General features: G+C 38.2%; 1 protein-coding gene across 1 annotated transcript; it reads right to left on the bottom strand.

The window, feature by feature from the left end:
- On the bottom strand, positions 1-21,881 carry PLEKHA3 (pleckstrin homology domain containing A3). The gene is given in 9 exon segments (NM_001243464.1): positions 1-166; positions 2,698-2,723; positions 2,726-2,812; positions 5,711-5,754; positions 8,955-9,119; positions 11,225-11,361; positions 15,266-15,421; positions 17,973-18,089; positions 21,823-21,881. Coding segments are annotated over 9 exon segments (900 nt in total). The 5' UTR covers positions 21,863-21,881; the 3' UTR covers positions 1-38.

The raw sequence follows: 23,406 nt of genomic DNA, 5'->3' as shown, positions 1-23,406 counted from the left end.
ATAGCAATACTTAGAGGAAGTTGGACACTTCCATTTCCTCAGGGAGAGAAGGATGGAAGAGGATCTTCCGATTCAGATTTTTTTTTGGCCATAAGTCTGCTTTCTTCAGGAATGCTTGCTGATGCCAAATCTCCATTAAGTGTATTTCTTGAACAGTGAACAGGTCCTATTAAGAAATTGATTAAAAGGTTAAAGGTTATCTTATCAATATTAACTCTAGTCAATCATGAAAGAATGTTTCCTATTCAGGGACATGAAATTCCTTTAGCTTCCTGCTAATTTTTTGCTTGTTTAACAGAGTGAAATCTACCTCTTCTAGTATTGGCAGTCATCAGGAGAAACTTTAGAGTTCATGAGACAAATTATGGAACTACCTGAAACAAAGATTCTGGTTTTGTTCATTGCTAAAATCAAGGTTGGCACATAGTGAGCAGCCAGTATTCACTGAATTGGATTTAGTCTTTATTGTTTTCTTTTCCAATCTACTGCGTTTAATGCTTTTATTATCCTCATTTTCGAGGCAAAGAAACCAAGACCCAAAAAAAGTTATAAGCCTAACAACCCAAGATCACACAACTGGCAACAGAACTAGGATTAATTCAGTTCTTGCTCTTTTCATCACAAGACCTTCTGAGCAAAACTGACTAGGTACCTTACACTGAACGCTCCCACACTGCCATGTGGAATGTAACTCACAAAACTAGCACTGCAGCTGCAAGTGAACACATTAAACACAACGGCATAGTCCTGTTCATTTTCACATGTATGTATTTAACTTGAACATTTATTACTTTTATAATTTTTAAAAACCTACTTAATAAAAAAATAGAAGCAGCTGGGCTGCATTTCTCAAGGAAAAGCTACTAGAATAAAGACGTTCAACTTGACTGACAATTTGTAAAACAAGTACTTTCTGAAAAAGAGCACTAATTCAGTCTTTATTTTGTCAACTAACTGAAACACTAAACTTTAGGATAAACAGGAGGAAATCTTCAGCATAAAACTCTGACCTATCCTACACTTCAAATTTTAAAAAAGTTCTGGAGAATAGATATACATTTAAATATTAATTTGTATGTATGGGTGTGCATGCATATGTGTGTAACTAATTTTGTTAGACTCCTTAACAGCTAAATTGTGGAATGCTAAATGGAATAAGCCATTTTCACTTATATCTTATGGAAACAGTTTTCGAAAATTCAGGACCAGGGTGCCTAAAAGAGAAGAAAGCTAAGGAAAATGGCTGGCTTAAAAAAAAATTAATCTAGCTGTCATAAATGCAAATGACCACCTTAAAAAAGGAAGTGGCATCTAAAGAAAAGTACAGGGCAGAATTCTTTCATGAGCTCTGGATGAAAAGGGTCATGTAAAAAAAAAGCAGAAAGAGCTAGGTAAGTCAGAATGTGTGTTACCTGCCCCAGGTGACATTTTTTCCCATACTTAACCTCTAACCATCTTCCTGTTTTCCTTATCTCTTCCAAGTTTACTAAATTGGCGCAGGAAAGTTTCTTTTTCCCATCCTCTCCTTACACTCAATCCTTTTCCTTATTTCATTTCTTTATTCATTGCCCCAACTTAAATTCAAAATGATAATGAGCACAAGTAGTGTTCTATATCAACAAACAGATTAGTTCTGTAAGAAAAATAGGCATTAAAAAAAAAAAAAAGTGCCATCAACTCCTAAAGATCTGAAAATGACCAGCAATCCCCTTTAAAATCTCTACCATCTTCAAGAACTATACGTTCTCCTCTAATTAAATCTATTTAACCTCTGGTTAAGTAAAACAACTCTATCTTAATCACCTTCAATATAGTAAAATAGTATAAACCTAACACCACTGTTTCAGCCACACTATGAATTAGCTAGGCTTTTCTCAGCATCTAAAGAATCTAACCTCCATTCACCATGTCATTTTCTTAAGGGAAAGGAAATCTTGTTCCAAACAGCTTACTTAAAAATACTCTTGGGACACCATCTGTTCCTTAGGCCATAGAAAAGACTCTGAAGAGCACAAGCCTATCAGTGGCATTGTAATAAAACCATACATGTGTTCACCAGAAATCATGGTCACCACTGTCTAAGTAGATATTCTAACACACTTTCAAAGCCTTTTCCCCTAAGAGAAAAATTATCATAAATCACAAAACTTTTCCTAAAATATTCAACCACAATATTCTGTCTCTTTAAATAATAAGAAAGCAAAAGGTAAAGGAATAAACTGCAATATAATTCACTACCACCACCAGAGAAAAATTATTTTCCTCAGCCATTTTATATTATTTAAGTAACGATGCTGATTTTTTCCTTTGAACTGAGAACTTGCCTTTATTTTATCCTAGGATCCTACCCATAATTCATGCTTTCTTCTAACATGTTTTTTAAGTACAAATGTAGTGGGAGTAGATTAATAAGAGATTACTAAAATGGAGTGGGAGTAAAAGATTTTGCTATTACATATAAAATCTAAGACACAGTATTTACTAAGAGATACTTAGACCTTCTTAATAATAAAATTGTCTGTAAGAGGATAAATGAGCTTCTGTTGATTGTGTGCTCTTTGTTTAGCTCTGAATTAAGGAATTAATCCAAGGGCGAAGTACAGCATTCACTGTCAGTACCCTTCATTTCAGCAATTTCAGAGCCCCACAAAAATCTTGCTGAATAGGCCAAAGGGAGAGACAGCCGTTCTAACTTACTATCTGGGTCTTCAAGAGGAACATCATGCAGGAGTCTGTATCTGAGTAGGTTCTTCGGCGTCGCTGGGAGAATCGGTGGAGTGTAGACACTGGTTCTTTTATAGAGTGGCTACTCCTGCAAATTAAATAAAGCATTAAATTGTAAGGACTTCAACAAAAGCAAATACCCTCAACTTAACTGCAGTTTTCAATGACTTCTCTTTAAATAAAAGAAGAACAATTTTTATATCCAAAGTTCTATTTTCGTAACATTTACACCTTCAGAGGTCAGGCCACAAACAAATCAAATCATTTAGAATCCAGTTGGTAGGCTGGAAAATATGACTTGTGAGCCAAATTAAAAGAAGAGGCACAATGAAGAAGTGACTTATTTTATAAGGGAATGTCCAACTAGAGAATATCAGATGGTTAACAAGCATTTGAAAACTAAAAGTTATTGGAGTTCCCATCGTGGCTCAGTGGTTAACGAATCCGACTAGGAACCATGAGGTTTCGGGTTTGATCCCTGGCCTTGCTCAGTGGGTTAAGGATCCCATATTGCTGTAGCTGTGGCGTAGGCCAGCAGCTACAGCTCCGATTAGACCCCTAGCCTGGGAACTTCCATAGGCCTCTCGGGAGCAGCCCTAGAAAACGCAAAAAAAAAAAAAAAAAAGTGCCTATTAAAAAAAAAAGAAGTACTGAGTGCCTATTAAAAAAAAAGAAGTACTGAGTCCGAAAACTAAAAATTGTGGATTTCACAACTGCTTGTATCTAGTGTCAATCCACATCCAAAACAGCAGAGCATGAGTTCCCTGATGGCCTAACAGTGTTGTCACTGCTGTGGCTTGGGTTCACTGCTGTGGCTCAGGTTCAGTCCCCGGCCCAGGGAACTTCCATATGTTGTAGGTGTGACTAAATAAATAAATAAATAAAACAGAGCAAAGGGGATAGGCAAGTAGCATAGAATCATGCTAGAAGCCAACTCAATGACAGCAGCAAATGGAGGCTAGAAAAACTATTTCTAAAAAATTAGTCTGGAAAACCAGAAAACTAGAAAAATCAATTGAAAAAATTTAACGAAGAAGCAAACCACCGCCACCTAACACCTCAGCTACCACTGGATGACAGCCCAACATTCCTGCTCTTAATGATGACCTTGATCCCCCCCCCAAAAAAGTGTTAAAATTCTTATTATATCTTATGTACATGTATAACTGAATCACTTTGTTGTATAGCAGAAATGATCACAACATTGTAAATCAACCATACTTCAAGAAAACTTTAAAAAATGAAAAAATACAATTCTTGTAACTTTTTAATAGGGTAGAAAGGATAAAATTCAGTTCAGAAAAATTTCTATCAAAAAAATAAAATTTTGTGTGCATTGCTGTGGCGTAATGGGAACTGGTGGCATCTCAGGAGTACTGGGATGCAGGTTTAATCCCTGGTCCAGCACAGTGGGTCAAAGACTATGGCTCGAGGATCCGATCTCTGGCCCAGAACTCTATATGCCTCAGGGCAGCCGAAAAAGAAATAAACAAACAAATAATAAAAATTTGTCAAAGGGACCTTTTATTTTTCTGGAAAATTCAGTTGGTGAAACTTGCTTCATTCATTCCCTGGTAGGATTAGATATATACATCACTGGACTATTCTAAGCACATAATAGTTCAATCAATTACATAATTATCAGAGGGGGAAAAAGTGACAGAGCAATAATAAAGGGACTTGGACTCAGTACTTCTTTTTTTTATAGGTACTCATTAGATTCTTTTTTTTTTTTTTTTTTTTTTTGCTTTTTAGGGCCAAACTCACGGCATATGGAGGTTCCCAGGCTAGGGGTGGAATCAGAGTTATAGCTGCTGGCCTACACCACAGCCACAGAAATGCATGATCTGAGCCGAGTCTGCAACCCACACCACAGCTCATGGCAACACCAGATCTTTAACCCATTGAGCGAAGCCAGGGATCGAACCTGCATCCTCATGGATGCTAGTCAGATTCATTAACTGCTGAGCCAGGACAGGAACTCCACATTCTTTTTTTAATAGGCATTCAAGAGATGTTTATTGAAAGATTCTTTAAATTCTATAGTGCTTTACAATTTTCAAAGGTTTCACATACATGATTTCATATAATCCCACAGTAACTTCCCCCACCTCATATTAATGTAAAGAAATAGATGCTATTGTCAGTATAATTTCATCACTTTCTAAAGCATCAAATAAGGATATTATTTAGCAAAGTATATTACCTACCATGATAAATAGCCTGGGATATTGGCAAGATCTATCTAGAAGTTAATTTTTTTTTTTTGTCTTTTGTCTTTTTAGGGCCGCACCCGCAGCATATGGAGGTTCCCATATGCTAGGGGTCTAATCAGAGCTGTTGCTGCCGGCCTACGCCAAGTCCATGCTGTGTCTGAAACCTACACCACAGCTCATGGCAATGCTGGATCCTTAACCCACTTAGCAAGGGCAGGGATGGAACCCGCAATTTCATGGTTCCTAGTCGGATTCATTTCTGCTGCACCACAACAGGAACTCCTAGAAGTTAAATTTTTTAAATGTGTTCATATTTTAAAATATTAATTGGTTTTTCTCTCTTTTCAGTAATATCTTTAGTTCCTAATAAAATACGACACTATAAAATACGATGCTATAAAAATAAAGAAAGAAAGAAGACAACTTTGGAAATTAAAAAAAAAAAAAAAATCTGTCGTAAAATGACCCTAAGCTTGGAGACGTAATACATCAGAAATAGATTTCTATTACTGATTATTGACATAATTTATAGCTTAAAAAGGTATGACAGCTGGCAAGGTGCCTACCTTGCTGGCTAATTTATTCACTCATTTTTTTTTCTTTACTGAATACCTACTTGGGGGAGCACTAAGAGAAATAATGCTGAGCAAATCAGAAGCAGAATCTGCCCATACAGTTTACATTCTGCATTACTGTTTTAAAAACCTAAAGAATTTCCCCAAGTAGATACAATTTCGAGAGAACTTGGTCAAAAGAAAAGGTTATTTTACCTCTCTGAACTGCAAGAACCAGGATGGCTGACAGAACGCTTCATCTAGAAATTTAAAAAGAAAGTACGCATAATCCATATGTCAAGTAGAATTAGACAGCCCTACTAGATTATTATTTTGATAATTAACATAAATTTACTCAAATAAAAAGATGGCTGGCCAAAAAATTTAAATTTTAACAAACTCAAGTAATATTGTTAGTACAATATCCAACTTTCTCCTTAATAACCATTAAATGAAATCTTAGCACATACCAAAAACATGCTGGATTATTTTCTCAATATTAAAAACCAAATTTTATAATAACATATAAAATGTCTGTATGTATAAAAAACATAAAAAAACAGTATACTTAACTAGTCCCCCCAAAAAATCACATTATTTGTGATAAAAAGGAATATCTAGTAAACCAGAAAAGAAAATATTCTAATAAATGTCTTTTTTTAAAGGGCAAAATTCTCTACCATTCATTATTCAGGAAACTAGTATACAGATATTCTAAAGTGCAGTTTTCATGGAAAATAACAATAATTCAAATCTTATAAGAACTCACAAGATGAACCCTAAGCCTCAAATACGTTTCTGAAAACATGTGCTTAAAATAAATTTTAAAAATCTGATTCAGCAGAGCATTAGTAAATATGAATGAATCAATAAATATGAAATATAATTTAGAAGATCTAATTACTCCACCAGGAAAAAAAAAAAAAAAGAAAGAGGCAGTCAAGTAGATTATTTCAGTGTTTATAAAAAAAAGCAAAGTTTTATTAAAGGCTAAGTAAGGATGGTTGCTTTTATATACAGGGGCTCAAGGGTCTTACAAGTCCAAGCCTAACATTTGTATTACATAAATGCCTTCCTCAGTTGCTCTGAGAAATCCCAGTTGAAATGATAACAATTATGACCTGTCCAATTGTTATGACCCAAACAATTAGACAGTTCAGAGCTATCTAATACAATTAAAATAAAGATACAGCATCTCCTTTAACAGAAATCACCCAGCAGCATCCCCACTACAATTAGCACTCAATCTGTGGATCCAAATGACAATTGTTTGAACTTCCATGATGATTTGAAATATAATTGAATACACGTTAATTTAAAGAGGGACACAATGAAATTAACTACATAAAGTGGTCATAAAGTTCGAACTAATTTTAGAATGCTCAACTCTATCAGCTTTATTCATTTACTCATGTTGTTTAAAAAAAAAGAAAAAAGAAAAAAATTTCCCCTTGACCATCCAACCTTACTTCCATGTCATGTGTCTCCAAAACAATTTACCATAAGCCACAATTTTTGCTTTTTGTATGAAGTAAAATGGTACAGTGAGGAAAAATAAGTGGCCTCTAAACAATATTTCCTAGATTAACTTATTGGATTTCTTGTAATGTTTCTACTGATAAAATGTTTTAGTTTAAAAAAAAAACAGTTATTATAGTTTCTTATACATAAAGTACACATATGACCTTTCTAGACACAGATGGCATTTCCCTAACAAGTTTAATGAAGAAATTAGGCAGGTTTGAGGTGCTTTCATTATATTTGACTCTATAAAGTCCGCCTTAAAAAAATACAGTGTACCCCTTCTCAGGAACATACTACTACACATCCTTTCAAAAGATCGGGATTTTTTGTTCAACTACACATGTTATTTAGCAGCTCATGATATACCTAAAATTGCTCTAAAAAGCAACATTGTCAAACTGTGTTCTGACAAACACCACAGTCCTGTGAGTTTTTATTAAAAAATAAACAAAGAGGAGTTCCCCCATGGCTCAGTGGGTTAAGGCTCCAGCATTGTCACTGCTGTGGCTCTGGTTATAGCTGTGGTTTGGGTTCCATCTCTGGCCTGGGAACTTCCACATGCCATAGATGTGGCTGAAAAAAAAGAAAAAAAAAGAGGAGTTCAGGAGTTCTTGCTATGGCTCAGCGATAACGAATCGGACTAGTAACCATTAGGATGCGGGTTCAATCCTTGGCCCCGCTCAATGGGTTAAGGATCCAGCGTTGCTGTGAGCTGTGATGTAGTTCACAGATGTGACTTGAATCTCGCATTGCTATGGCTATGTTCTAGGCTGGCAGCTGCAGCTCCGATTTGATGTCCAGCCTGGGAACGTCCATTTGCCCCAGGCACAGCCTTAAAAGAAAAGAAGGAGGGGGGGTTCAAACGTCAAATAAATTTCGGAAACACTACACACCACCTCTCCTCAGAGACTGATAATACACTTTACCATAAAAGACGTTCTAAGAAATCCTATGACAGAGAAACCAAATTTGTTTGTTAATCTAGCACTGCCCAAAATAATCTGGCCATAAAACTCATTTTCATGAATTTTTAGAGGACATTGTTAGTCTATCAATAATTGATTAGAAAACAGTGATCTAAACAAATTTAGGTAATAATCTTTACTAATTCTCATATGACCAAATCTGCTGTGGTGGGTAAGAAAAGCTTGGAATAAGTTGTATCCTGTTCTTTCTGTCAACAAATAAATCTTCAAGTCAATAGCTAAAATAGGAGCCAGGCAGTATTCTTCCTTCTAGAAAAGGGCTCTAGAAAATAGTCTGATGGAAAAAAAAGTAAGGTCTCATCAAATCTTATCTCACCTCCAAGTGCCCCACAGCATGCTCGAGCAAGTTTATTAGCTTGAAAAGGACAATGCATTCAGCACGCTCGGCAAAAGGTGTACTCAGTGTTCAGAGTAATCAGAAGGTAAGAACCTAATGTTTAGGACCTAAAGTTAAACAGATTAGATCCTCCTCTGATACAGAAAACACCATTTTATAAATGAAGAAAATGAAATACAGAGATTAAGTAACTTGTCTACTTAGAGGGCTCAAACCCAAATGTAACTAAAAAAGACTGCTTTCCCTGTAACATGCTGTTTCAAATCCCTTACAGCTCATTTAAAGATTTGCCTATCCCCCTGTGAGTAAATCATTACCCCACTGCGGTGTTTCTACGAAGTAGAAGAGCGCTCCCCAACCTTTCCATGCCATAGTACCCAGAGAGCACTGTAACATTTTCCTGGCACTCTAGGGTAATGGCACAGCTTCTCCAAGGGGAGGGGATCAGGACCTTAGCACATGCCGAGCCCATCAGCTGAGAGGCTCCCATACAAATCTGAGTACGGTCAAAAAAATTCAATCTGTTTACTATTTCCCTCCCACTGCCAGTTTCTACCCTTAAAAAAACAAAAGCACATGCAGTACCACTGGAAGAAAATCAAGAAGTTCCAACCATTTGAACAGGAGAAGGTGACACAGGAGAAACTAAGGGATCCGGATGGGACAGCTGAAACATCTCAGGTTTAAACTTGGCATTCGCTATCTTCACACATTCCTCAAGTGTTGTGATGAAGGTATTACATGTGGCACTAAGTAGAGAAGAGGCTTCATTCATGTTCTGAAAAATTATATACAAAGAGTTGAACAGACTCACACACAACCATGTGGATTCATGCACCACCATATAATCAAGAAATAAAACATTGCTTCCAACGGACATCTTACTAGGTTATGCTCAAATCTGTTTAAAATGCATTACCTTAGAAAATTAAAGCACATAGGTGCACCAGTAGCATGTGGAGTTCCTGGGCTAGGGGTCAAATTGGAGCTGCAGCTGGGGCCTACACCAGAGCCACAGCCACAGCAACACTGGATCTGAACCACATCTCTGAGGTACACCAAAGCTTGCTGCAATGCCGGATCCTTAACCCACTGAGCGAGGCCATGGATAGAACCTGCATCTTCATGGATACTAATCAGATTCACTTCCACAGCAACGCCGGATCCAAACTGCATCTGCAACTTACACAACAGCTCATAGTAATGCCGGATCCCTGACCCACTGAGTGAGGACAGGGATCGAATCCTCATCCTCATGGATCCTAGTTGGGTTCATTACCGCTGAGCCACAATGGGAACCCCTAAAATTAAATTCTAAATGAAGTTTGCTCTCTAGCTAACACTGGCATAATTCAGAGGGCCAATGAAAAAACTCGAAGAGATATTAAACTAACCAGGCATATTTGCTATGTTAAATTTCATGGTGACTGTCAAAGGAGTGGCAATAAATCTTCTTAGGTTATATTGTATAGTAAATGTCAATAATATAAATGTTCTAGAAAATACATGAATTTCTAATATTTAAATATATCCTGGTAATATGTTATTAGACATAATTCTAGTTGTTTTAATATTGTATATCAGAAAAATAAACAATTTCTTTGACCAAAAAAAAGAAAATTAAAGCACTGCACAAATAAGAATTATCTAACAATGTATGAAATTAGACTCTTGCATTTAAACCAAATATCATATTGAGAAAGTGTATTCAAAAATTTATCTTAGATAGGAGGTCCCGTCGCACAGTGGAAACGAATCCAACTATGAACCATGAGGTTTCTGGTTCAATCTCTGGCCTCGCTCAGTGGGTTAAGATCTGGCGTTTCGGTGAGCTGTGGTGTAGGTCACAGACTCGGCTCGGATCCTGTGTTGCTGTGGTATAGGCCGGCAGCTGTAGTTCTGATTAGACCCCTAGCCTGGGAACATCCATATCAATCAATCAAAAATATAAATTAAAAAAATTTATCTTAGATAAATCTAACCTAAACTGTAAGTCTCCAACTATCAGAATTCCAAAGGCGATCACAAAAGCGGGATACCATGAGAGTTGCTTAGTAGCAGGCAGAATTCAAATCTATCTACTCCATGCTCATTCTCCCATTTCTTTCTTGGCAGAATAAAAACTTCAAGGTGTGTGTCTTAGGACAGCAGAGCACCCTGACCCTGGGGGATGAATATAGACTGCTCTAAGCCAGTCATGGCTAGTCCATGATCCTTTGTCAAATATTCATTTTTCCTAGTCTATTGACCTAGACTGAAAAAATAATGTGAAGTCTGCTGGGGAGTTTCTGGGATTTTCGTTCTCTGATAAAAGCCAAGGACAGCAAATTGAGATTGTCTCTCTCTACCGTGGCTCCTGCCTCTGTGCAACCTGCAGTCACCTTGAAGACAACACACAGAGAATGGCATAGTGGAAGGATGGTACAAGACTGGGTCCCTAACACTGTCCCTAGAGCAGATATGAGGGAAATATTTTTTTTAAGTTATTCTATAAAGCTAAATTATCAACTCTCAGTGGTTAAGCTAAGATCTTAGTATAAAAGAAAGAGAATAGCAGTTGTTCAATGGATTCATGCAGTCATCAGTGGGTAGAACAAAGCCTGGAATGCTTCTTCCCCACCCCAACCACCAAATTATCAATTGGCTTCAAAGACAGGCCTTGATTCAATTCCTTAGAGAAATGTGCTGCCCGTTGCTTTACTCTGGTAATACAGACATGATCTAGAAGATCCTACAAATTTCCAGATAGTCTATAGTATGAAGAGGTCTGAATACTCAAGAATAACTCACTTTGAAAATACCTCTGTCATCTTACTCAGAGAAGCTCACCCACCAGTGTGCTGCAAAGCATAACCAAACATGAAAGGGTCATCCTTGATATACCTCTATGCTTGGAGATGAATGATTCTCATCATGGTGAACAAATTCTTGGATCGTATGAACTTGCTTCATTAGGAGGTCACAGTAGAGGCGAAGTTCAGACATTTTGGTTTTCAGAGATTCACTGGTTTCACTTATTTCTAAAAGGAACATACATAAACATTCAATTAGATCATTTTTATATTTTAGGGGCAAAACAACAAAAAGGAATCATCAAAAAGTAAGGCAACAGATATAAATAGCTTACGAAGTATGAGACCTTGGAAATAGGATACAAGGGCCCTGAGGAAACACCTCTCTTTAAAGAACTGGAAAAAACCTGGTAGTCATGTATTTGACGTGAAGTTTAAGTAGATTAATTTCTAGAGACAGGGTAATAACACTGAATGCTTTATATGGGATATTTCCATTCTATTACTCATCTTTTGATAAGTTCATTATTTGATAAGTTCTTATATTTCTTTTTTTTTGTGAACTGGCTTATCTTATCCTTTACACATTTTTCCAGTTCTGACATTTGGTTTTTCTCTTAGAAATATATGCTTGATAAATTGATAATTTATTAAAGTTCTCATGCATTACAGATAGCAATATTTCACCTGTCCTAAATACTGTAAATATTTTTCAAGATCTGAGCTTTCTCTCAGTTTTCCTTATTGTAATTTGGTAAACAGAAATTTTTAATTTTTATGTAGTTAAAACTGTTGTATATAAACATTCATTTATTTTCTTCTGTTTCTTTTATAGCTTCATTTTCACATAGTATTGTAAGAATTCTTTTAAGAGCCTCCTTTCTTTTCTTTAATATCTCTAGACAGAGTAAACATCCAGTAATATCTCTAGACAGATGACCCAGCCATCATCTCAGCCACTCACTCACCAATACCTTCCAAATAAGCATCAGAGCAGAAAAAGTACACACAACAGACACTGGTGCTTTTCCATATTCCTCAAGCCAGTGGCACTGCTTTGTGGTACTAGCCACAAAGCTCCTCTAACCAGAGGGAACCAAACAGCTCTATCTGCCCATTTAACCTGATCTAAATTAATTTCTACTCAAGCTTAAGCCAATTCTTCTTTTTAATTGTAAAATATCTATAATGAAGTTTACTATTTTAACCATTTTTAAGTATATAGTTTGATGGCATCAAGTACATCCACATTGTTGTACAACCATTACTACTACCCATCTACAGAATTTTTTTTTTTTGGCTCCAGCATGCATGTGCAGTAGCCTGATGTGGGATCTTGGCTCCCAGATCAGACACTGAACCCAGGCCACAGCAGTGAAAGTGCCAAGTCCTAACCACTAAACCACCAGGGAACTCACCATCTCCAGAACTTTTTCATGTTTCCCAAATGAAACTTTGTACATGTTAAATGCTAACTCCCCACCCCCATCTCCCCTGAGCTGTAGAAAGCACCATTCTACTTTCTGTCTCTATGAATCTGTCTATTTTAGGTACCTCCATACAAGCAGACTCAAACAACATTTGTCCTTTTGTGACTGGCTTATTTCACCTAGCATGTATTCAAGATTCATCAATGTAGCATGTATCAGAAATTCCTTCCTTTTTAAGGCTGAATGACATTCCATCATATGTATATACCATTCCATCATATGTTTATCCATTCATCTGTCTGTAGACATTTGAGTTGCTTCTACCTTTTGGCTATCGTGACTATTCATTCCTTCTTATTCTACCCTTAGCCATACTCCAGCCATGATATTGGATATATGGATATATATCCTCTTTCATATATTGGAAAACTGTTATAAATTCAATCCTTAGCCTTCACTTTTCAATACTCATAATTTAGTTGCTTTCATTAATTTAAATAAAACTTCTATAGTTTTTAATTATAAAAATACTCAGTGAAAATTACTGAAAATTAAAAAATATAGAAAAATATCAAACTGCAATCTCACTACAATATAAATGCTGTTATTATTTTCATATCATACTTGCATATAATTGAAATAATACCATAATTTATTTGCTTTGCTTTTAAACAGGCAGTATTTGTAAATGGCAAAATCAAAACGTACCAAAGGGTATAAAGTGAAAAATGAATTCCCATGAATTCCCTTTCCAAAGGTTAACAATTTGACCAGTTCTTACATATCTTTCCTGATCTGGCCAAGAAATGGCTATGTAATTTTAAATCCTGTTTTTTTTCCAATCCTGAGGAACAAAAACCAAGCAGGAGGCATAACTCTCCCAGACTTCAGGCAATATTACAAAGCCACAGTAATCAAGACAGTGTGGTACTGGTACCAAAACAGACATACAGACCAGAATGGAACAGACTAGAGAACCCTGAAATAAACCCAGACACCTATGGTCAATTAATCTCTGACAAAGGAGGGAAGAACATAAAAAGGGAAAAAGACAGTCTTTTCAGCAAGTATTGCTGGGAAAAATGGACAGCTACATGTAAATCAATGAAACTGGAACACATCCTCACACACTATGCACTAAAAATAAACTCAAAATGGCTTCAAGACCTAAACATAAGACAAGACACCATTAAAGTCCTGGAAGAGAACATAGGCAAAACATTCTCTGAAATCAACCTTACAAACGTTTTCTCAGGTCAGTCTCCCAAAGCAATAGAAATAAAAGCAAAAATAAACCAATGGGACCTAATTAAACTGACAAGATTTTGCAGAGCAAAGGAAACCATAAAAAAAAAACAAAAAGATAACTTACAGAACGGGAAAAAATAGTTTCAAATGATGCAACTGACAAGGGCTTAATCTCTAGGATATACAAGCAACTTATACACCCAACAGCAAAAAAACCAATCAATCAATGGAAAAATGGGCAAAAGACCTGAATAGACACTTCTCCAAGGAAGATGTACAGATGGCCAACAAGCACATGAAAAAATGCTCAACATCACTGATTAGAGAAATTCAAATCAAAACTACTATGAGGTACCACCTCACACCAGTCAGAATGGCCATCATTAATAAGTCCACAAATAACAAATACTGGAGAGGATGTGGAGAAAAGGGAACCCTCCTGCACTGTTGGTGGAAATATAAATTGGTACAGCTGCTATGGAGAACAGTATGGAGGTACCTTAGAAAACTATATATAGAAATACCATATGACCCAGCAATCCCACTCTTGGGCATATATCCAGGCAAGACTTTCCTTGAAAAAGACACATGTACCCGCATGTTCACTGCAGTACTATTCACAATAGCCAAGACATGGAAAAAACCTAAATGTCCATCAACAGATCACTGGATTAAGATGTGGTATATATACACAATGGAATACAACTCAGCCATAAAAAAGGAGAACATAATGGCATTTGCAGCACATGGATGGAACTAGAGACTCACATACTAAGCGAAGTAAGTCAGAAAGAGAATGACAAATACCATATGATATCACTTGTATCTGGAATCTAACATACGGCACAAATGAACCTTTCCACAGAAAAGAAAATCATGGGGGAGGAGGAGGAAGTGGGATGGATTGGGAATTTGGGGTTAATAAATGCAAACTATATTGCCTTTAGAATGGATAAGCAATGAGATCCTGCTGTATAGCACTGGGAACTATGTCTAGTCACTTACGATGGAGCATGATAATGTGAGAAAAAAGAATGTACACATGTATGTGTAACTGGGTCACCTTGCTGTACAGTAGAAAATTGACAGAACACTGTAAACTAGCTATAATGGAAAAAATAAAAATCATTATAAAAAAAATAAAAATAAATAAATAAATCCTGTTTTGTTTCAACTATGTTTTAACTTTGGGCATTTTCTCACATCATTAAAATTCCTTGAGGTGACTACATAATATATCAACCTATGGTGGTAGGTTACAGGCTAATGTACTATTCCCCTAAATTTAAACCTTGGCAATGTTCATAAATTTTTTCACTATAATGAACATCTATGCACACAGTTCTGCTATATTCCTGATTATTTCTTTGGGATAAATTACTAGAAGTGAACACAACAACTTACATTTATGTTTAAGAAAATATTCTCACCACAAAGGAAAAATTTGTAATTACCTTTTTCTTTTTTAGTCCTAGTATCAGTCAAACAGGCTTTGGAGCTCCCCAGAGCAACCAGCCACCTTTGTCTTTCAGCTGCATTCACTGCCTTCATGTAAAAATGCTGCTCTCCTGGAATGATTAATTCCATTCTTGTGTTGTCTGCTGAATGGACTATGATGATAAACAAAGGGGAAATACAGTCATGGACTTAAGTAATTTGGGGAGAATCAAATCACTTACACAGTATTAGATGTTTCACACCTAAAACAACAAACTATGATTCGAGATGGAGGCAATGCCACTTCCTAAGGGGCAATTAAGTGGCGCCCTCCAAACTACTATTCCCACATATACCTCAGCTGGCAGTGGTGTCAAAGTGGTGGTAGCATATGGAAGAGAAAACAACAACCAATTAACAACTGAAAAGTGAAATCTAAGAATTCCTTCTCTGTACCACCTATACCACCTTAAATACATATGAACTGTCACACTTATCACACATTTTTTAATTTCCTTGAAAGCAGTCTGTGTTTTGGTACCCCACGCACCCACCCACAAGAGCCTGGGAGAGTATCTGTCATATAGATAAAGTGCAGAAATGATAAGTAAGGTCAGAACAATTGTCCTCAACTAATGAGTATCTCATAATCACCTGGAAAGCACAAACATTTAGAAGATCTCTTTCCCTCCACCCTCTTCCTCTTCTACATCTCCTACCCCAGGATCTCTGACAAAAGAGAACTAACCAAGAATCATGATGAATCAATCCTAAATCTTTGTTGCAAGATTCATTTGTGTTACACTATCATTAATGAATATGTAATTACTCTGCTCAGAGGAGTGCTTGTGGAAGGCAAGAGAGAAAAAGGTGTCTCTGCTTTAACTGGGAACAGTTCTACCCAGGAAACAAACTGATACACTAAAAATAATCAAAACACCTAAACATTGAAGTCTTTGGTACAGAGACTTCCTGTGTAATCAGAATGAACGTTAAGAAGAGGCAGGAAATTAAAAAGTCTTCAAAAAAAAAGAAAAAAAGTCTTCAAGAAGGAGGATTTGGAGTTCCCGTCATGGCTCAGCAGAAACGAATCTGACTAGCATCCATGAGGATGCAGGCTTGATCCCTAGCCTTGCTCAGTGGGTTAAGGATTTGGCATTGCCATGAGCTGTGGCATAGGTCGCAGATACAGCTCAGATCTGGCGTTACTGTGGCTGTGGTGTAGGCTAGCAGCTACACCTCCGATTTGATCCCTAGCCTGGGAACTTCCACATGCCACAAGTGTGGCCCTAAAAAGACCAAAAAAAAAAAAAAAAAAAAAAAAGATTTGATGACAACAGGATGTGGATAAGAAAAAACTGCACAAAAAAACCCTAGATGAGGAACTGAACAGATGCTCAGTGTACTACGGCAAATAAGTGCCACAAAAGATATTTTATTATTTTACTTATATAGGCCATTCCTGTATAAACAGTGAAATATGTAATCATACAACAATCAATGACGGGTACAAAAAAATTGGGGCTAGGTTAAAACTACTAAAATCCCAAAGCCCCAAAAGTAATTCTTTTTTGTTACTTGCTAATACTAGTGAAAGCTCCAATAGCTACCTTAAAAGAAAACAATGCTCTCATTTCTAAAGATGTCTCTACAAAATGAAACTACAATAAGATTTTAGTTTCATTTTTAAATACAGCAGAATTAATGGCTATTAAGGCCATTAAAAAGTTCGTCATTGGAAAAACAATAGAGGCCCCAGCCATCAAGGACATTTCCAAAGTAAGGGTCTTTGACGCCTATGTGCTTCCCAAGCTGTACTTACACTGAAACTACATGACTGCATGAGCTGTACCTGTCACAGCAAGATGGTCAGGAATCATTCTGGTGAAGCCCAGATGGACCAAACATCCCCACCCCAGTTTAGACCTGCAGATGCTGCCCGACGACCTCCATGAAAGCCCATTAAGGAGGCAGTCCTTAAAGACTGAAGAAAAACCTTCCTCTGAAAAAAAAATATTAAAGTGGAAATTATACTTTGAAAAAAAATAAAGTGTGGTATGTCAATGTTGATGGTATGTACTCCTGAAGTGATGAGAATAGCACTTTACCTCTGTGATCTTCCTCCCTAAAACCCATAACCCAAGTCTAATCATGGGAAAAACATCAGACAAATTCCAACAGAGGGGCTTCTTACAAATACCCCTGACCAATACTCCTCAAAACTTCCAAGATCATTTAAAAAAAAGAAGAAAAAGAAAAGTAAAACATCTGTAAGCATTCTGAAGAGCTTATCTCCAATAAGCAAAGAACCAGAGTTTATGACTCTGACATTATACTTTATCAAAAACCTGAGCTGGCCTCATCATCTTTAGAGTTCAGCTTCCAATCTTGACAACCCATTCCTACAGGAATGAAAAAGAACACATATAGACTTGGCATGGACACTAACACGGCATCCACAAAAAAACTTTTCCCGTGCAAATTGGAACATGAAAACTAGTATTTTGAATTTCAATCCAAAGTGTATTTATAAAGGGAGAAATATCAAACTCAGTGCTTAACACTGCAATATCAATCACAGTGCAACTCCTGAATGCTAAGGAAATAAATGGTATTAAAAGATTCCTACCTGGCTAGAAATGCTTTTCTCCTCTTTTCACAGTATGCTGAAGAACCCTTTACTTACCTAACTTCAAATTCATCTCATTCCATGTATTCACTTACCTTTAATTTCACAAACTGCCATCTTTATACTTCCTTTACTCCCTTTGCAAACATCATCTTGTGAATCATAGTAGGACAGGATTCCATTATCTAACACAAACCAACGAGGCTGCCAACCTACAAAGACCATATATAACAAAAGATCAATAAAAATTACTTTCATCACATAAAAAGCTATGATGTCAACACTTACCATCCATGTCATTTCTTGGTTCTAATAAAACATTCTGACAATGAAATTTTTAATTGCCAGTGCTTGCTCAAAATACTCTTGCATCAATCTCCATTTTATTGGGAGAGATTTCTGTAGAAACCTCTAGATCAGCATACACATGGGGAATAATACCTTATTCTAGCTCAGAACCGTCTCACTAACAACCCATCAGACCCATCTTCAATAATATCCCTATGCAGGGAGCTACATGACTGCCCCGTTTTTCTAAGGGAAACAGAGTTGGGTTATGATGTAATGGAAAAAGCAACAGAACACATGGATTCTAGAACCAGTTCTACTTTCTTTCTTTAGGTGAATAAACTGGGACAAGTCTTTTCATGTCGACAAATATCAAAAATTCCCAGACTCCAAAATAAGTAGATTGAACAAGATTTCTCAGGTGCCACCTAGCCCTCTAATTCTGCAAAGTGACCTTCCTCTCTCCTATAAAATACTTTGCCTAAGCCAACTCCCTTGCACACTGAGTGCTAAAAGAATTCCAGTCTCTCACACAAAAGCTGCATACCCTATAGTGAAAGCATGGATTCCCACTACTCCTCTCTCCTTGCCCTGCTATTGCACAGCTTGGGCAGAAATGCTAGAAACAGCAATCATTCATTTAATTAGCATTTATTCTATGACCAGAGTATACAACTATCACAGACTTGGCTCCACTGCAAAGCTGGAGGTGAGAATGATGGCTTTCCTTGAAGCTCAACTCCCACTCTTGCAAGCCAAACTCAGTGTTCCCGAAATCTTATCAAGCATGCTACTAATTTACAACACTTCACTGACTAATAACATGGTGATCATGCTGGAGGCAGTGTGACTGACCTTGTTTTTTCTGTGACTATTAAATCACCATTCAGTCTGGTCACTTTAGACACTGCCTGCTATATGATACCTTAATTCAGGTTTTCTGGGGCCAAATGGTACCAAAATAGTGAGACAGGAGGAATCAGTCTTCCATCCTGATACAGTCCCAGGATTTACATCACCAGAAGGCTCTACCTGTAACACTTTTGAAATGACAATGCTGAGTCATCATAAAAAGGTTAAATTTCACAGCAGAGGATATCATAATACAGTTCAGAGGGATGGGGAGCTGAAGCCAAGATGCAAGAGCTTGGAAAATTCTTTTTATGAAACACTATATTGCCTCAAGAGGCCCAGCAAATTAGAAGGTAAGTTCTTTTGGTACATGAACTTTATCTTGCTCATCACTGCATTCCTAGCACCTGGGATGAAGCCTAACACATAACAGATATTATTTAAAAAAAAAAAAATACTTCCCAAGTGACTGATTGAATGAATAACTAAATACTAGAAAACTGAGATATTGCCTATTACCCATGAGAGTATAGATATGCAGTACACCCATGAGACTATACTGTATTGGGCATACATAGAAATGATGAAAACAGTATCTTTTCAAACGCTAATTCATGCTGGCAAACAAATTACAAGAAAGGGTACAGTGAAAATACGCTCCTCTACTCCAGGTCCAGTGTGCCTACAGGATAAACTGTGATTTAGTAAGCCTGCATTATTGTATTCAATATCTCTTTTAAAATAAATACTGAGCAAAATGATTCACTTAGAGTTTGTACCAACTTGAAAAATGACCACAGCTAAATTTATATACTAATCTAATTAAGACAACTATCTCTACAAACCTTTTTGAATAAATACTTAATAAAACAATCTCTAGTTGATTCACATATATAAGATCTCTATAGAAAAGATTTTTAGGTATTCCCTTTTTAAATACCTTTTCAAAAAAAAAAACACATTCTTTTTTATCTCAAAACTACCAAATATTACTATAATTCTTATTCTCTACAAAGGATGCTCAAAGAACACCGTCATCAAACCGGGACATTCCTTAAAAGATCACTTAGTATGAATAGCTGCTCATCCTGCTGACCTAAGATAACTAAAAGTGATAATCAGCATGCCACTGAACCAAATTTAAATCTTATAAATGGAATTCTTCCCCAAAAAAGTATTTCATTTCATCCTGCTTCTACATTGCATACTAGCAGTTAACTTAATTGCTCTGCAAAGATTAAAACCTTAAGCACTTGTGCTTAAAAGCTTAACAAGCCAGTGCGCAATGATAAATGAGAAAGAGGGTCACTAAAACCATGTTTTGGGCCAGGAATACATTATGACTCACTCTAGTAACTCTCCATTCCTCAGGGCTATGCATAAGCCCTCGCGTGACCTCCTCAGACTGGGTGCTTATGAATGTTTGCATGGAGATGATCATTTACATCTCAAAGCATAGTAACTACTGTCTTAAACAGTTGAACAATTTCATAACTGCCCACGTGAAATGCTTAATAAAAAATATCTGCCTCATTTTTAAAATGATCCTGTTAAAACAATTCAATTATAGAAATAAAGTATTTGACATTTTAATGCAAACGAAACATCCATGTATCATAAATGTTAAAGCATTTGCTGCTATAAATCTGTCATTTAAAAAAAAAAAGACAGTTGTAACTCACTGCTTATGTCTTAAAGTGTTTATGTGCAGATTTTGCACAAGGTCTGATGGACACAAGTTTAATGTAGGATACAATTACTAAGGGGTTCCATACTTTTGGTAGAGTAAATAAGCAGGTAGCAAATCAAGATTTGTCCATTATACTAGAACAAGAAATCTGTTTGCTATTTAATCTTATTTTAAATCCATCTCCCGCCCTCTAATTTGGTGAGATACATAATTTTAGAGTTGGAAAACACTTTCAGGAAACACTAGTTGATCACTCTGGCCCTATCAGATTGAGCTCTTGAGAGTAAAAGTGACTTGACCTTACTGTTAGCTGATGGCAGAGATGGGACTACAACTCAGATTTAAGGCTCTTTTAACAAGTCAGTCTGTTGGTGTCATTTTAAAAAAGGCTCTTCCTGCTGGTATCCCACTTCTACAGAGAAACACCTAGCTCTTTGGAGTTCTTCCTCTCAACACACTTCACGAATGAAAATGACTTGCCTGATCCACCTTCTGTGTCTTGCACTTTCTTCCACAATTTCTCACACACTTACCTGAATTCCAAAACATAAGGATACCTCATTGACAATCAACCCTTAAGAGAATATTATCGGAGGGCAGCTTCCAAAATCTTATTTACTATGCTCGAACAACTTCAATAAAAGAACTTTTAAAATAAACCGTGTTGCTAAGGGAAATTAAAAGAAAGGGTGGAGAGATTTTAATTAAATCTTGATCTTAAAGGGTCCATTCCAGTCCTATACCCCAACAACTCAGTTATTAACAAAATCCTGAATTAAGTGTCAAGACAGAGATTGCAACAACACACGTAGAGTGACTAGCGATTGTTCCGGAAGCTACAGAAGAGAACAGAAGTATTAATACAACGGCAAAGTGGTCAAGTATACGTCCCACCCTCCGGATGGTGCGCAGTCTCGAACTGTCCCCTGCAGAGGCCAGAAAAGCGCTTCCAATGGGGCAGAGGGAGAGATTAAACAGGGGAACCAAACAGAGCCGATTCGCTGTGCGGGTCCCCCCAGCCAGGGGGAGGAGGACCTCCGACCCTTCTCCGCAGCCTCCCCCCAAGGCCACCCAAGCCCTCTCCCCGGCGACCCCGGGCACCCGAGCCCTCATACCTGTGAGATAGTTGGTCCACTTGTACAGAACCCCCTCCATGCTTCAGAGCCCGGCGCCGCGCATCCTTCTGGCCCGGCGCCGGCCGCAGCGATGGGAGAAGCGCGGAGCCTGGGCAGCCCCTCCCGGCACGCCGCGGCCCCTCCCCAGGCGCCTCCAGCCGGCACCGAGCCGCCCTCAGTCCGCGCTCGCCGCCGGGACGTGGCGGCCCTCACAGGCCCGGACGGCGGCCGCCGCGTGGAGCTTGGGGGCCGCGAGGCGCGGGCTCAGACATCCCCCGGCGAGCCCCGGCAGCGGCGGCGGCAAAGTCGCGACCGCGGCCGGCCTCCGGTTCGCCCTTCCGCAGTCCAGCTGCTCCCTCCCGCGCCCCAGCGTTCCCTCCTCCTCGCCGGCCTTTCTTTTCCCCCCAGGGCTCTCCGTTTGTTTTCATTGACCCCGACGTCGTTTTCACTTCCTGGATGAAAGGGGCCGGCTCGTCCCGGGAAACCCCTCCCCGGCGGCGGGGCTGGAGGAGCGGGCGCGGCCTGCTGCCCTGCCGCTGAGCCGGAGGCTGCGCCAGGAGGGCGGGCCGAGGCCTGGACTCCTCCTCACCCTCCGTCAGGCCCGCGGATGGCTGTCCCTGGGCTCCCTCCCGGACCGTCGGCCCTCCGGGGCCTAAACCTCCCAGGCCCAAACCGACGGACTCGAACCCCGCTGCGCGCGCGCAGCCTACCCGAAGACGAGCCCCGGGCGCACACGTCCCGCGGGCGTTACTTAGGCCTCTCAGGTTTTCCTATAACTGACCCTTAGGTCCTCCCAGAGGTTGTTTTTTTCAAACTACTACTTATAATAATAATAAAAGACTTCCTATTTATGTTTCCTTCATATTCTCCTCACATTCGGGGGGGGGGGTCTGAGAAATTATTTCCTAGGCAGGTGGTGTGCCCCTGAGATTCCCCCGGCAAGGAACCGCGAGGGGCCCCAAGGAATTACCACACCGACAATGAATATTAGGTAGCCATAACTTCATTTAAATATAAAACATGGAAGAAAACTTTGGAGTTTATTTTACTCAAAAAATAGGGGCTTTCCTAGCCTTTATAATTTTTAAAATCCTGTTTGGAAAATGATCATCGTCTTATATAAATGACAATTTTCAAATCTATAGATATCGCAGGCTCAGTGCTGCGGCTTTTCTCAGCATCACCAAGGTGGATAACGCCTCCTCTTAAGCAACCTCCCCCAGATAACACCCAATCCAGGCCTTCGCTGAAGTTCTTCTGGTTTGGGTAAAAGCCTTTGGGTATTCACTTGAAAATAAAGTGAATTGGTAGACAGATGGATATGTAATAAATCGAATACTTTTAAACGTTAATGGTAGCATCCAAGTAGTCGAGGTGATGGCATAGTAAAGTTCATTTGTTCTACAGGAAAGTTTTTCATACTAAAATGTTGAAGGTGGGGATGTAAGGCTGGCTTTGTGTCGGACTTGGTCATATCCCTGCTGTGTATTAACTGTTAGGTTGAAACAGAATGCCCAACACTCAAATTACGTCGTGTTCTCGTCTGCGTGATTGTGGATAATTACCCATCTCGCAGAGTTTGTA

The sequence above is a fragment of the Sus scrofa genome, chromosome 15 (assembly GCF_000003025.6).
Source record: "Sus scrofa isolate TJ Tabasco breed Duroc chromosome 15, Sscrofa11.1, whole genome shotgun sequence".
Taxonomy (NCBI): Eukaryota; Metazoa; Chordata; class Mammalia; order Artiodactyla; family Suidae; genus Sus; species Sus scrofa.
This window is presented reverse-complemented; position numbering and strand designations above follow the sequence as displayed.